Genomic DNA, 15,230 nt, shown 5'->3' on the forward strand with positions numbered 1-15,230 from the left:
GTGGGTGCCTAACACCTTCCTACTCACGTAACCTGACTACTTACCCTGAATCTCTGACCAAACCATATGGAATCAAGTAGCCCTTTTCGCTAATCCCGGATGGGGCTACACCCCTTAGGTCTTAGGCCCTAATCTTAGGTGGGGACTCCATTTCTTTATGAAGTATGATCCCAATCCCCATGATGATATGTCGGAACGATATGCTGTTATTCATTGAAGCCAATCCTTGTCACCATAAGGCTGAGGAACCCTCATCCCGAGGACCACGGTACTTACAGTAGGAATGCACAATTGTTGTGGTAGAGTTGAAAGTGTCAAATAGTGATGTGGCAGTACAGGCAGTACAGTGGCAGTGAGATCTGGACATATGTCAGTTTAATAATTGTGAATTCACCTAGAGGGGGGTGAATAGGTGAACGTAGTGGAAAATAAAAACTTTTGCGGAAAAAAAATATTATTAATATAAAACAAATAAATTGCAAAGATAACACCGACATTTATAGTGGTTCAGCCAAAGCTTGCCTACGTCCACTCCTCTCGCCTTAGAGAGAATTCAACTAAAAACAATCTTGAGAATGAGCAAGAGAACTCGTACAAATCTAGATTAAAAGCAAAAGAACTCACACAAACAACTAATCTTGATTTCGAGCAAGAGGACTCAAACTACCATTAAAATAAAAGGTACTAAAGGAGTTACCTCAACCTTAGCAGTGTGTGTGCTACCTTTCAACTTGATGCTTAATGCTAAGTGAATTGAAAGAGCTTGTGAGGGAATGTGTTTGAATGAATGCTTGATGAAGAAAACACACTTTAATGCTTTGAATGATCAAGTAGCAATGTCTTTTAGTGCCTTTGATTAGCTCTAATTAATTGTGTTTAGCTTAATTAAGCTTACCTATTTGTAGGCAAGGGTGCTCAAAGCATCCATGAATCATTGCTAATTTCGGATACAAGTCAGTCCTGATCCGGTATGTCATTTTTCAATTCGGTATGCTGGAACATAGAATATATCCGTTGACCAACGGCTAAATTTTAGCAGACATAACATGATTCGGTACGCTGGATCATGATTTGGTACATTCCGTTTGCTCTCTATGAGCAAAACCCTGAGATTGCATTTTGCAGGCCAAATGGGATTCAGCATGCCGGTTCTTGATTCGGTGTGCCGGATCAGCTATTTTTGTTGAAAATGGTTAAGTCCTTAGTTGGACAAGTCTGGGTCATTTTCTTTGGTTTAGTCCATGTAGGATATGTCTAAAATAACCTTCTAAGGTCATACTACATGTATGTATGCGTGAGTGTGTGCATTACATTTGAATATGGACTTTAACTTAAATACAACTCAATACAATATTAAAACAAGTTCTTTAAGGTCTTGTATCCCATGAATTGTTTGAAGAAATGTCTTGAGTTGTGTTCTTCACTTCAATTGTCTTGAAAGCTTTGACTTGGCGCATCAATCTTTTAAATGCTCCCCCTCACTTGATGCTCTACTCTTGTGAAGTATCTCTGTACAACTTAACACAAGTTAGTACACAGAGTTTATTTGTTATCATCAAAACCACAATGGATGATGTGTGAGGACTTTACCTCAACAATAATGAATCTGGGCTTATTTGATAGTGTATTACAGTGTTTCGCAATGTACAAATACATTAGGTGGCAATTTCATAGGTTCACACTGATGTGTCAACTTTACAGGCAAGTTGAGTGGGCTGGTGGTATATTTGGAAGGAGTAATGTGCATTGAAGTTGTAGTGTGTCGAGTCTTCTTTCCAACGCAATTGGTATTGCGTTGATCCAATTCTGTATGGAGTTATGACTCTGTATCGTCGTATAGAAAAGATACAAAATGAGGGGGTTTATTTAATTTCAACATGCTCTCGGACATTGATTTGTATTGTTAGGAAAAACTAATAGTGGCTTCTCTCTCATCAATTGAGTTTATTAAAAAAATTCATTCTTAATACTAACCATGAGTAGTTGGGAGTACAGAACTACTATAACTCTACAAGTGTGCAGACACAATAAAGTTTTGAAAAAGTCAACGCAGTTCTAACGACGACTAAGATGCCATATCGTTAGATCCTAACTGGAAAGTTAAGGACAACATGCGCTTGAAGGCGCGGTCATCGACATAAAAGATGCCTTCACGAGTGCTTTCTTTCATTGTATCAAAGTTTCAGTATAAAGTTTCAAAAACAATTGGGTTTTGACAAAGTCAACGTAGCTCTAACAACCACTAAGATGCCACATCGTCAGATCCTGTGGGAAAGTTGAGGACAACATACGCTCGAAGGCGCGGTCATCGATGGAAAAGATGCCTTCACTAGTGCTTTCATTCATTGTATCAAAGTTTCAGTACAACACGTAACTTCTGATCAACTCGTCGATATGGTGTGACACACGCATAGGTGCTTGACTTGGGTAGATTCCATTTTGAGTAAAATCTGTAAGCCCCACATTTTAGCATCCCAATCTTACAAACCAAGATCAACCAGTGCTCGTAAGTGTGCACGCGACGCTGAAGATTCCAAATTGAGGAACCAAAACTCACTCATATTTTTTTTAGCCAATCCGACAGTTCTGGTTCGAGCCACCGACCATGATATGTCGCATGTCACGATGATGCCCTTTGGGCCTCATCCGAGCCCTTCCTCTGCATAAATATGACAGTTGAGCTTCAATATGAGTTTTTTAGCTCAATTTTAGGGCTTTTAAGCTCTACTTTTATTAATCAGCCTAGGAATTCGTCGTAGCACACCATAACCCTGCAAGTTGATTTTCTATGCAGCAAGAAAGCAATCAATTGTAAATCAACCAATAAAATCAAATTAGGGATTTGACAAATCGGATTACCTCGACCTATGTAATCTAATAATCGACTGCTTTCTTGATGCATAGAAAATCAACTTGCAGGTTTATGAAGTTCTTTAAACAACCTTGTTGAAGACACTGCTTCATCCACCGCCCCCAACTGTAACTTGTGAATATCAGCTGGTATCAGAGCACCAAGTTCCCTAGGAAGAAAAGTCTGAAAGCTTTGGGTATTTGAACTGAGAGATTGACAGAAGGCATCGAGTGATAGTCATCACATGCATAGTAAGGTTCAACTATCTGACAGGTCCGACTACAATTTTTGGAGGATCAAGATGGAAGTCTATCTAAAGGATTTGGGTTATGACGTCTGGTTGGCAGTCAAGAACGGATGCACAAATTTTACTGAAGATATTACAAATGCAACAAAAAAGAAAAAGTGTGAGAATGATTCAAGGGCAATGAATGCTCTACTAAGCTCTTTGGAGGACAATGAAATTGCAAGAGCCATCAGTCACTCTACCTTAAAAGAGATTTAGGACAAGATGAAAAGTGTTCTTAAAGGTGACGACAGAATTAGAAAAGCCAAGCTAAAGCATAACAAAGTACAATTTGAAAGTTTTAAGATGCCAGAGGAAGAGATAGTTGAGAACTATATGAGCAGAGTCAATGAAATCATAAATGCTATCTAAAGGCTAGGTGAAGAAGTCAATTATGCAATTTTTGTGAAGAAAATTCCTAAGTCTTTTCCAGATCTCTGCAACCCCAAAGTGTCTGCAATAGAAGAGTCTAAAGATTTGAATGCTATGAGTTTAGATAAGTTGAATGATACATTGACAGCTTATGAGATGAGAATGGTGAAGGTAAAATCAATAGAGATGGAAGTTGCATTCAAGACTATAAAGAAATTGAAGATCAAGCAATAGAGTGAATCTGAAGATTCTGATGATGAATTGATAGCATACTTGGCTAGAAAAATTCAAGAAAATAAGAGGTAGTACAAGGAAAATTTCCCTTAAAATGCTTCAACTGTGGAGGCTTTGGACATTTTGCATTGAAGTGTCCAGATAAAGGCAAGTTGGATGACTCACATGAAGACACTCAAGAGAACAAAGGCAAGAAAGGGAAAAATAAATTTGTCCATATAAGAAGCTACTTCAGGAAAAAAGAGCTTGATTTCAAAGAAGAGCAACACTTCTTAAAAAAAACATCAGATGATGAAGCATTTGAGACACTTTTCTTGGCTTTTTCAATTAATAGTCAACACAAGAATGATGAAATATTTGATGAAGAGGAGAAATCTTAGGCAAAGTATGATCTTGAGGCATAATTACTATTAGTTTTAAAAGAACTCAAGGGGGAGAGAAAGAATGATAAAAGAATTGAAAATCAACTAGAAGAGGGATAAGAGTTGATTTTGAAGATCACCATTAAAGAAAAGGAGAAAATAATTGAAGACAGTAGCAACAGTCTATCGTCAAAGGCAGATGAGTATACCAAAGTGGAAGAGGAGATTGTGATGTTAAAGGTAGAGCTTGAGAAGCTAAATGATCATCGAGCAGTTGCAACTTCATCTCCATCAGTTACTATATTTAAACCAAGTGGCAATGCAATGAGTACTCAAATGACTGAGGAAGATCACCCTTCATCTAACAAAGAAGGCATTATATTGGATGGAATTTTCAGCTTTCAGAGATCTCAAATTAAATTTGGTCTCGGTTATGAGAAAAGAGGATCATCAGGAATTGTAAAAACAAAAGGAAAGAGCACTATAGAAAATCCAGTGAGACTTGTCAGTGAGAATCAGAAGAGCTTTACAAATCTACTATAAAGAAAGTTGACAGAGATAGGCACACCACAATGAATAATCAGATTTTCAAAAGTCATGCAAGAAATTTTTGGCCTAGACTAAGCTTCTTCTATGGCATTGCTTTGTGGATGTAGGCAGTTTGGCTGAACCACATATATCTGGTGTTGTGTCTACTTTACTTTATTATTGCATATTGGAGTGTGTGTGACTTGCAAAGTGGGTGTGCACCATCTGGTATACATGACCACTCTGTTGTTGTGAGGTGGATGTGCATGCAAAGTGTGTGAGATTGGTACAATTGGGATTTCCCCCAACTAATCAATGCTTACGCTAGAAGACAGTGTTGCCAATGTGGTGATCAACAAGGTTGTTTGGAAAGAAGCAATAGTCTTTCTCAACATGGGAATATCAGATGATATTGTTTTGGTGGATGAAACAAAAGCAGGTATTAACACCAATTGGAATTATGGGGATCAACCTTGGAATAAAAAGTTTCTAAGATAAGTAGAACAAAAATGGAGTATATCATGCATAACTTTAGTTACTTTAGGACGGATAATGAGGTTATGGGAAGGAGATTCCGCCAAGTGATTATTTTAGGTATCTGGGCTCAATTATAAATAAATAAAGAGAAATAGATGATGATGTTATGCAAAGAGTTAAAATATGATGGATGAAGTGGAGATGTGCGTCCAGAGTGTTATGTGATTGACGTATTCCTTTAAAATTTAAAGGAAATTTTTGTAGGATTGTTATACAACCGATTATGATGTATGGTGCGGAATGCTAGGTAGTTAAGAAATATCATATAGATAAACTCAGTGTAGATGAGGATGTTGAGATGGATGTGTGGTAAATTAGGAAGGATAAAATAAGGAATTCATAAATTAGAGTTGATTTGGGAGTAGCTCTGATACATGATAAGCTACGAAAATTTCTTTTGAGGTGGCATGACTATGTACTACGTAGCCCTTTAGATGCTCTAGTACGGAGTGATTGGTGCAAATTAAAGGAGTTAAAAGATCCAGGGGCAAATCTAAAATGACTATAGGAGAAGTGGTGAAAATAGATATGCATAGCTTAGGTCGTGTATCAAGGATGGCTGTGAATAGAGCTGATTGGAGGTAAAGATTGATGTAGCCAATCCCGTTTAGTTGAGATAAGGCAGAGTTGAACTGAGTTTTATTCTTGAGACTAGTTTGTTTCTCGTTTTCCTTTATAATATAATTTTTTGGGGCAAGAGATCTCTACTTCGTCCCATAGTTTCTATACAAGCATCTGGACCAATGGGTGAGCACATCTGGATATCTACCTTGGGAGCAGAGGCATCATCTCACAGTGCCCTGTGAGAGGGCGTAGGAAACACCACCAAGTAGAGATCTTTTTCTCAATTTTTTGTTTACCCATAAAAGAAATATATGATCATTCTTATTCTTGGAATTGACAACTAATTTGTTTGGTCACACAATGGTGATTCCTGATCTGGACTATGGGGGCTAGGGGACTCAAACCTAAGGCTATAATTAATACTGGTAGAACTCTGTGCAAAATCTGTAAAATGGTGGGCGGAAATCTTGTCTTTATTTATTAAGGATTAACTTTTATACAAATCCATAAAACATTATAATAAAAAGATTTATAACGTGGTTGTAGATTTTTTGTTTTTTTCCAATTTCAAAATAGAATAAATTCTGCCTAAAGTATATTTGATTAAGATCCTAAGACAGGATAAAAGATAAGACAAAGGGGGAAAAATTATAACGCATAATGAGTATAGGTAACTATATCATGGGCTTGTAATTTAAATTATATAATTAGGTAAGTAAGTCGGCTTGTAATTTGAATTATATAATTAGATTGGGAGTCTAACTATACTCATAATGATATAATTAGATTGAAAGTCTAAGGTTGTGTTTGGTATGCATTCTTGGAATGCATTTTAGGTCGATTTCACATTCTCAGATGATAAATTAGTGATTTGAATTTTATAATTAGATTGGGAATCTAAATTATCCTTGTTGGTTTTTTAAAACACTTTTTTTTTGTTTAAAATTTTGATGTACCGTCAAGTGAAAAATAGTGAAGTGTTATATTTCACTAGGCATAATGAAGCCTAGCAGGACTTACGCTGTCACGCAATGCCAATATTTGACTTGAATATGAATTATCCAAAATAAAAACTTTTTTCCTTTTTGTTAACAAGGATGTCCGGACCTTTGACCCGACTAATCCCACGACATGTACATTGGGTTAGCATCGGATTCTATGAGAACCTTAGTAGCTGTGTGGCTAACCCAAGGGGGTAAGGAGAGTTGGATTCAGGACACATGTTGATTTAGGCATGCTTCCCAACTGAGCTACACACTTGGGATTTAAAAAAAATAAAAAACTTGACATGCATATAGCAACCATTTAGATGTGATTGTAATTATTTTTCTCTTCATGGCACTCTATAGTTATTTTTCCCAGCAGACAATCCCCCCCCCCCCTCTCTCTTTCTCCATATATAATGAATGGGAGAATGTTCTCTGTGCTGCGGCCCAGGCACATGGGCCTGCCACTCAGAGGGGCAGGGTGGTTATTGTGCTCAACCGCATGTGTCTGGACGCAGCCTGCACTGCAGCATAGAGAACAGCGCCCCATAATGAATTGTCTAATAATTTGAACACTGGTGGTTATGGGTAGAAAATAGAGAAATAATAATTGCTGGCCTGTTTTTTTTTTAGATTCAACTATTTCATATGACTAGACAATTCTTTAATCTTATAAAATGGTAGAACTAACTTTTGTCATCGTCTTGTATTCCACAGTGTGAAAGACATAGTGGAGAGGCATCGTCTGCATTCTAAGAACATCGAAAAATTGGATGGACCTTCCCTTGAGCTGCAGGTAAGTGTACCCTTAGATTCTAGGTTTTTTTGGACCATTTAATATCATTCATGTGGAACATTAAATTGGAAAAGACTGAAAGGGCTATTTCCTTTCTTTAGGGGTGCAAGTTTGGCCGTGATAGCCCGAGCCCATCCTGAGCTCAAACAGGGCCTGGGTTGAGATACCCTGACCTTGAGGGCAGGTCAGGGTTGGGAATTTTTTGCCCTGAGTCAGAGCTAGGCCGGGTCAGGGTTGAGGCCTTAGGCTGAGCTCGGCCCGATCCTTCTTCTTCTTCTTGTTCCTGTTCTTTCTTCTTCTTTTTTTCCTTCTTCTTGCTCTTCCTCTTCCTTCTTTCTTCTTCTTCCTCTGGGGCCACTTTGATTCGGGATGTGAGAATAACAACCGGATCAGAAATTTCTTCTTCTTCTTCCCAGCAACCTAAAGAGTCATATGCATTTTCCTTCCCCCCCCCCGCCCATGGTCAGGGCCAATCAGGGTCAGCCCAGCCCGACCCTAAGGGCGCAGGTCAGGGTTGAATTTCTGGCCCTGAATCAGGGCCGGACCGGACTTGAGCCCAGCTAAGATGATTCAGGTTTGGGCTGGGGTTTTAAAAGACCCAGCCCGACCCGACCCTATTGCAGCCCTACTCATAATCTTATTTTGGTATCTTCATGCAAGTAAAGGGTTGTCAAAGATATTAGTTATAGATTAATTTTAAGATGCAAAACTATGTTTTCAAGACGTAGGAATACACTTCTGTTTATGTGTGTTTCTTTCATATTATTCTTGTTTATCTTATACATAAAATGAAAAACCCAGAAAATTCATGCACCTTGATTAATTAAGTTTATAATTCAATAACTTCCCTAAATTATTATCATAACTTTATTTGTTATTTAAAATTTTGATAAACTGTAGTAAAGCATAACAGATATATCCACCACCAGCATTTTTTTTTATTTTATATTTTTGTTAGATAATGATATATAATCAAAAAGCCCAAAGAATATACGGAGGACCCCCAAATAAAGGGATTCCAAAAAGGTAAAGGAAGATACATATATACCATCCTCTAGGGGTATTCTTGTTCACAACATGCAATTGGATAGGGAGGTCCCAAAACTGAACTACATGCCTATACCTAGGAGTATCCAAGCAAGACCCAACATAAAGATCAAGCTTGCCCTGAATTTCAATGGTTATAGTGTTTCAAATCTGATGAAAATTTCTAGATTTCCTGGTCTATCTCCTAAGGTTCATTTCCATTCAAATGTGAGAGGATTGCACAACAGATAAGCTTGCCCACGATGTTGATCACAACAAGATTTCCCATTAACACTCCTAACCCATCTACATTCCCCTTCAAGATCAAGGATTTATCTCCTAGATGGCCAACATCTTTGTAGAAGTCCTTCCCAAGAGAGGATAAGAGAAAGGGCAAAGAACAAGGGATGAATATTCTCAATAGCATTCCAGCATAGGCAGCAATTTGGGAAGGGAGAGATCTGCCTCTGATTTAGAAACCATTGTTGGAAGAGAGTCAAGGGACAGAATGAGGGCTCTCAAAGAAATGAAACTGTGGCGAGGGAGATAGCCTTTGAACCAAACAATATCATACTAGGGAACTTTAATTGAGCACGGAAGTGCACCAAGCTCCACGCAAAAGCGGTATAAAATGCCACAGAGGCCATAACTTGTCTCTATCCAAACCACATGGTCACCGCTCCCCCTGTGTTCTTCTGACAATACACAGAATAACACTCCAAACCTCAATCAAACTAGAGGAAGTAGCAAACCCTTGCCTCCAGACCCATCATAGATGATGTCCAAAATCTTGGCCAGCCTCTCCCTTCCCAAGTCAAACCTGATTCTATCACCATAGACATTGAGCAGGACTCCATGAGGGTGCCAATTGTCTAGCCAAAGAAAATAAATATTGGACCCATCATCAATCCTAACCTTAATCACATCAACCACCAGAGCCTTGTACTTTAAAATATTCGTCCAATCCCATGAGAAATCACGGGAGTAGAATACAGTCCAAATGGAATCCTTCCTAAGAAATTGAGAGTATATCCAATCAACCAAAAAACTTTTTTCCTTTTCAACCAACTTCCACAAAGAAAGAGCTTATCAAAGATTCAAGCTTCTTTTTTTTTTTAAAAAAAATCAAGTTTACTTACCTTTAGATTTCAAGTAGGAGATTGCTACTTCAAATCAAAGCTTAAATCCTTCAATTACATCCCTAAACTTGCTTCAATCATCTTCAATTTCACCAAAAAGACCTTCAAATCTTCAATCCAAAGCAAAATCCACTTCTTCTCTATTTTCCCCTCTTTCTCTTCTTTAGCTAAGTGAATAGAACTCAAAAATGTCAATTTTCTTCTCCATAAGGATTATTTATAATCCATGGCACTTTGGTAAATATCAAGTCTCCATTTAGAAATACCAAAAAAAACATGTCAAAAACCTAAGCCCTAATCCTAACATCTTTTTTTTTTTTTTTAAAGAATAAATACTTCTTTATTTTTTTAAAAATGAGGCAAACAAGCCTAAAGACAGACTAAAGGCAAAGAAAGCTAAAGCTAAAAAAGGGGGGACTCAGTCCTAAAACAGAATGACGAGGGCGACAAGCCATTCGCTCATCCAAGAGAAACAATAAAATAAGACTATAAGGGATCTGTGAGGCTAAAAATGATTCAAGCTTCTGATTGACAAATTAAGGCAAGCCAAGCACCCCAGTCCAATGATGAAGGAGCTTTGCATGGCTGACTGAACCAGCTCCAGATTACCTACATAAGATAGGAGCATTGCTTTCCACAACTAAAGCCTTTTTCAAAGGTTGTCCAAGTGCAATAGTGATGCAAGCCCAGATCTATATTCTAACATTGCTATGGGTCAATGTACATCAAGACATGTCAATGTCCATGACTAACCCTTTTGCATTGAACCTGTCCTACACAAGTTCAACTATGAAGCTGAACCAGCCCATCAACTTGGAAAAGCCCACACTAACCAGCCCAACCGAGTCCAAGAAAGGATGGGCCAGTCAGCCAGCTCGGCAAGCCCATCTGCAGTCTATTTCGATCACCCAAGGATGATCTTCTCCCTCACCTTCTCAACGCTCCCCCTCCCATGATACCTCTCACTCCCCCCCTGTGCTACGAACTCGTACACTTCAGGATCTATACAACATATCAGCCCCAGCCTTACCCGCTCTCCCTCCACATGCAATACCAGCCCTCGCCTCTCCAATACACTCACCCCCAATGGGTCTCCAAATTCTCTCTCCTATCCTTGCACCACCACCATCCCCTGCCGCTCCCTCATGCCTTCATCAAATACAATTACGCCTTCATGTGTGTCCTATCCCTCCCCCCTCCCCTCATGCCCTCAATACCATAGCTCCTATTTCCGCTGAACCAACATGCTTATCCCAAGAAAATAAAGACCCAGAATGGCACACTACCATGAACGAAGAGTTTAATGCCTTGCTTAAGAATGGCACTTGGTCCTTGGTTCCACGTTCACCACATATTGATCTAGTAATCTGTAAATGAGTTTACTATATCAAATAAGAAGCTGAAGTATCACTTGAATAGTACAAAGCATGCCTGGTTGAAAAGGGTTTTCTTCAACAGGGTATTGATTATACAAATACATTCAGCCCTGTTATTTAACCAACCACCATCATGTCTATTCTTGCCATTGCAATCTCTCAAGGGTAGTCCATTTTGCAGCTGGATGTTCATAATGCATTCTTGCATGGTCTTCTCACTGAAGAAGTTTTTGACACAACCCCCAAGCTTTGAAGATCCATTAAGACCAAATCATGTCTGCTGCCTTCATCGTTCCTCATATGGGCTAAAACAAGACCCTAGGACATGGTTCCACTGGTTATCTATGTTTCTTCTCCAATTGGGTTTCATTGCATCTAAGAATGATCCATCCTTATTTATCTCCAAGCGGGGTGTGCATATTCTTTACATACTTGTTTATGTTGATGATATCCTTGTTACAAGTCATTCTCTTACGCAGGTTATTGCTTTACTTGCTAAGCTTTCCGTAAAGTTCTCAATCAAGGACTTGGGTCCTTTACATTTTTTCTTGGGCATTGAAGTGGTCCAGCATTCTAAGGGAATATTGTTATCCTAGTCACATTATATTCATGACCTTCTCCAACGGGCTTGTATGATTGACTATAAACCTATGCGTACCCCGATGGCTATCACTCCCCCAATATCGAATTCAGTGGGTGGCACCTACTCACTACCGCTCTATTGTTGGAGCCTTGCAACATGTCACCCTCACACCCCCTGATGTTGCCTTTGTTGTTAACAAGGCAGGTCAACATATGCATGCCCCTACTGAAGATCATTGGGCTCTTGTTAAATGAATTCTCCGATATCTCAAGCACAGTTGCACACATGGTCTTCTTGTAGAACATTTGCCCAATACATCTTTCCAAGCCTTTTTTGATGCAGATTGGGCGGGAAGCAGTGCTGATCACTGATCCACATGTGGCCATGCTATCTTTCTTGGACCAAATCTCATTTCTTGGGTCTTCTCGAAAGCAGAAGACTGTTGCACGGTCCTCCACTAAAGCAGAATATAAGTCACTAGTTGATGCATCAGCTGAACTCATATGGCTAGAATCCATCTTTCAAGAATTGGGTTTTCCCCTACGTGGTATCCCAATCTTGTGGTGTGACAACATTGGTGCTACCTATCTCTCCACCAATTTGGTGTTTCATCCCCGCACCAAACATGTTGAAATAGATTTTCACTTCGTTCGTGAACGTATTGCAAATCGTCAATTATCAATGCCTTTTATCTCTACCATTGATCAACTTGTCAATGTTCTTACAAAGGCATTATCAACGGCATGTTTTCAGTTCTTGCGAGACAAGTTGAAGGTTTGGCCTCCTCCACCTCCAACTTGAGGGGGTGTATTAACTGTTCTAGGAGTCTTCCCATTCTAGGAAACTCTTAACACGGTTTTCCTAGGTTTCTACCCCACATCTGATATCAATCCATACTTTGAGTTGTAATAGGATTCTCTTCTTTCTCTTTGTATAGATTTACTAGGAGTCTAATACATTGTAAATCTATATAATCGCCTATTGGAGATCAAATCAATTGAATGAGAATAATCTTAGAATTGATAGGCTACAATAGTAGCCCAGTTTGGCAAGGACATGTGAGCAGCCTAGACCGATCAAGGGCGCCTCCCATGCACCGATGATGACTCAGCCTCCTAGAAGATCTCCAACCGATTGCAACCAGCCCCTCTTCTTTCCTGCATCAAAATAAGGATGAGCCAGCACCATGCGGCTTTGGAAGCACTCTATCTTTTTTCGCTAAAGGGTCAACTTTATTAAAACAAACAAAAGAATTACAAAGCAAACTGAAAATAAAAATGTGAAACACATATTACACCCCAACCCCCAACTTCGCAATGGCCATCAGCAGGGGAGGAGGCAAGTCAACAAAGTAAAAGTTAATGTCACTAGAACCGATATCTCGGTCTACTTTGGGTATCACTCTAAAGATCATCATGAATAGAGGACAGCAAGGTTGGAGAGGAGGAAGACACCAAGGACTTTGCTGCTTCTTTAGCCAAAAAATGTGCGATTGTATTGGCTTCTCTATAACAGTGTGAGAGTTTCCATCAAATGGAAGCACTCCATCTTACCATTGCTATACTTTAGGATCTTTCGTGTTAACGATATGGATTCCAAGTCATCATCTAGTAACCAGCTGGTTCAAGAGATTCCCATATCATCTAAAGATGGGAAAGAAATCAATCAACCAGACAATATTATCAATCAAGACAATCATGCTAACGATTATAGAAAGGGTATCAATCACAGCAATTGGGGTCTCAATCAAAAGGATAATAATCAAGAGAATAACAGCAAGGCTGTTCCCTTAATTAAATATCCTATTTCTGTAAAGAATTTTTCCAGCATCCTTTTATGAGGATTGTCACACAAGGAAGAAGAGATAAGAAAGATTTCCTTGACTGTGGACGTAGGTCTATCCAAGACTGAACCACAATAATTCTCTTTGTGTCTTTTCTTTTCCTCTCTGTTGCTCAATCTCTCTCACGTTACTTCGTCATGGTATCAGAGTAGGCAGGGGTCACAGTATCGGGTCCTCTTGGGAACGGGCAGATGTTGAATTATTTATCCACCCGTCTCCCCCTTTGGATAGTCCGCCGTGTTAGAGCTCTTGTATGATATACATATTGTTTCCTCCCTTTCCTACAAGGTCAACCTTTTAGAGGAAGCGGTTCCAACATGACGAAGTAACGTGAGAGAGAATGAGAAATAGAGAGGAAAAGAAAAGACAAAGAGAATTATTTTGGTTCAGTCTTGGATAGACCTACGTCCACAGTCAAGGAAATCTTTCTGATCTCTTCTTCCTTGTGTGACAATCCTTATAAAAGGATGCTGAAAAATTCTTTATAGAAATAGGATATTTAATTAAGGAAACAGCCTTGCTGTTATTCTCTTGATTATCCTTTTGATTGAGACCCCAATTGCTGTGATTGATACCCTTTCTATAATTGTTAGCATGATTGTCTAGATTGATAATCTTGTCTAGTTGATTGATTTCTTTCCCATCTTTAGATGATATGAGAATCTCTTGAACTAGCTGGTTACTAGATGATGACTTGGAATCCATATCGTTAACATTTCCACTCCTATATTTGAATAAATTCGATATTCACCCCCCAAAAAAAAAAGGATTTGGAAAGTGTAGCCTTAAAGGTCTCCTCCTCAATGCCATCTCATATGGTAAGACCATCTGAGATTGCATCATAAACACAAACATGTTATTTTCCTTGTTATGTTGCATCTTAGTGATCATCCAGCATCATATCCACCACACTAGAATCTGAATTACAAGTAGAAAATGGTTGCAACAAAGTTGTGAATGATGTACCAGCCAGATAATCACTCTCTCTTTGGAGTATTTCTTTGTCCATTGTGAATTCATTTGCCCCTGAAGAAGAATTCATTTAAAAAATGTTTTAGTTGAATTTTGTTCATTGTCATTTAATTCTATCTGAATGGTATGAACGTGGGTGTCTCTTTAGCTAGAGAACAGCAGCACTGCCAGGTTGAGCAAGGAAGTTTCTGAGAGTACCCTTCAACTGAGGTATATATGGATTTACTATTAATTGATAAGGAAACAAACCTTTTACCCAAAATGTTGAAAGATCATGTGGACATTTTAGGAGAATGAGGGGAGAAGATCTCCAAGGGTTAAGTATAGAGGAATTGCAGAAGCTAGAGAAATCCATCGAAACCGGACTGAGCCGTGTTTTAGAAAGAAAGGTTGGTATCCATTTCATTTCCACAAATTATATAGTATAATCACTAATTGACTCTAATTTAAATTCCATAGTCTTACCTATCAAGTTCATTATATGGGTTTTAGGGTGAACGAATCATGGAGGAGGTCAGCACACTCCAGAGAAAGGTTAGTAGGGATCAAACTTCAAATATTTCAAGCTACATAATCATTCTTTCTGGCTATTTTCACTCACTTCACTTCTACTCATGCCTATTTCTTGCTTTCTATGTTTGTGCTCTTTTGTTCTAGGGCTAGGAAGTATAAAAGATAACAGAATCAAATTCATATAAGAGCAAGCCTTGTCTTAAGGGATACACCTTATGTCAAGGTTCCAGTGACATCTGATATTAACTATTAAAAGTTAAAA

At 38.7% G+C, this 15,230-nt stretch overlaps 2 protein-coding genes and 1 long non-coding RNA gene across 4 annotated transcripts in view; 2 read left to right on the forward strand and 1 right to left on the reverse strand.

The window, feature by feature from the left end:
• The window catches only part of LOC122662530 (MADS-box protein JOINTLESS-like), a 79,906-nt gene that overhangs the window by 54,505 nt on the left and 10,171 nt on the right, over positions 1–15,230 (forward strand). The window lies entirely within an intron of this gene.
• LOC122662533 overlaps positions 1–15,230 on the reverse strand; it is a 51,022-nt gene that overhangs the window by 25,571 nt on the left and 10,221 nt on the right. The window lies entirely within an intron of this gene.
• LOC122662531 (MADS-box protein JOINTLESS-like) overlaps positions 1–15,230 on the forward strand; it is a 33,693-nt gene that overhangs the window by 8,262 nt on the left and 10,201 nt on the right. For both annotated transcript variants that reach the window (XM_043858188.1, XM_043858189.1), the window contains exons 2-5: positions 7,438–7,516; positions 14,604–14,665; positions 14,745–14,844; positions 14,948–14,989. In XM_043858188.1, the coding sequence (XP_043714123.1) occupies positions 7,438–7,516; positions 14,604–14,665; positions 14,745–14,844; positions 14,948–14,989 (283 nt within the window). The remainder of the gene's footprint in view (positions 1–7,437; positions 7,517–14,603; positions 14,666–14,744; positions 14,845–14,947; positions 14,990–15,230) is intronic.

Source organism: Telopea speciosissima, chromosome 5 (genome assembly GCF_018873765.1).
Source record: "Telopea speciosissima isolate NSW1024214 ecotype Mountain lineage chromosome 5, Tspe_v1, whole genome shotgun sequence".
NCBI classification, from domain to species: domain Eukaryota; kingdom Viridiplantae; phylum Streptophyta; class Magnoliopsida; order Proteales; family Proteaceae; genus Telopea; species Telopea speciosissima.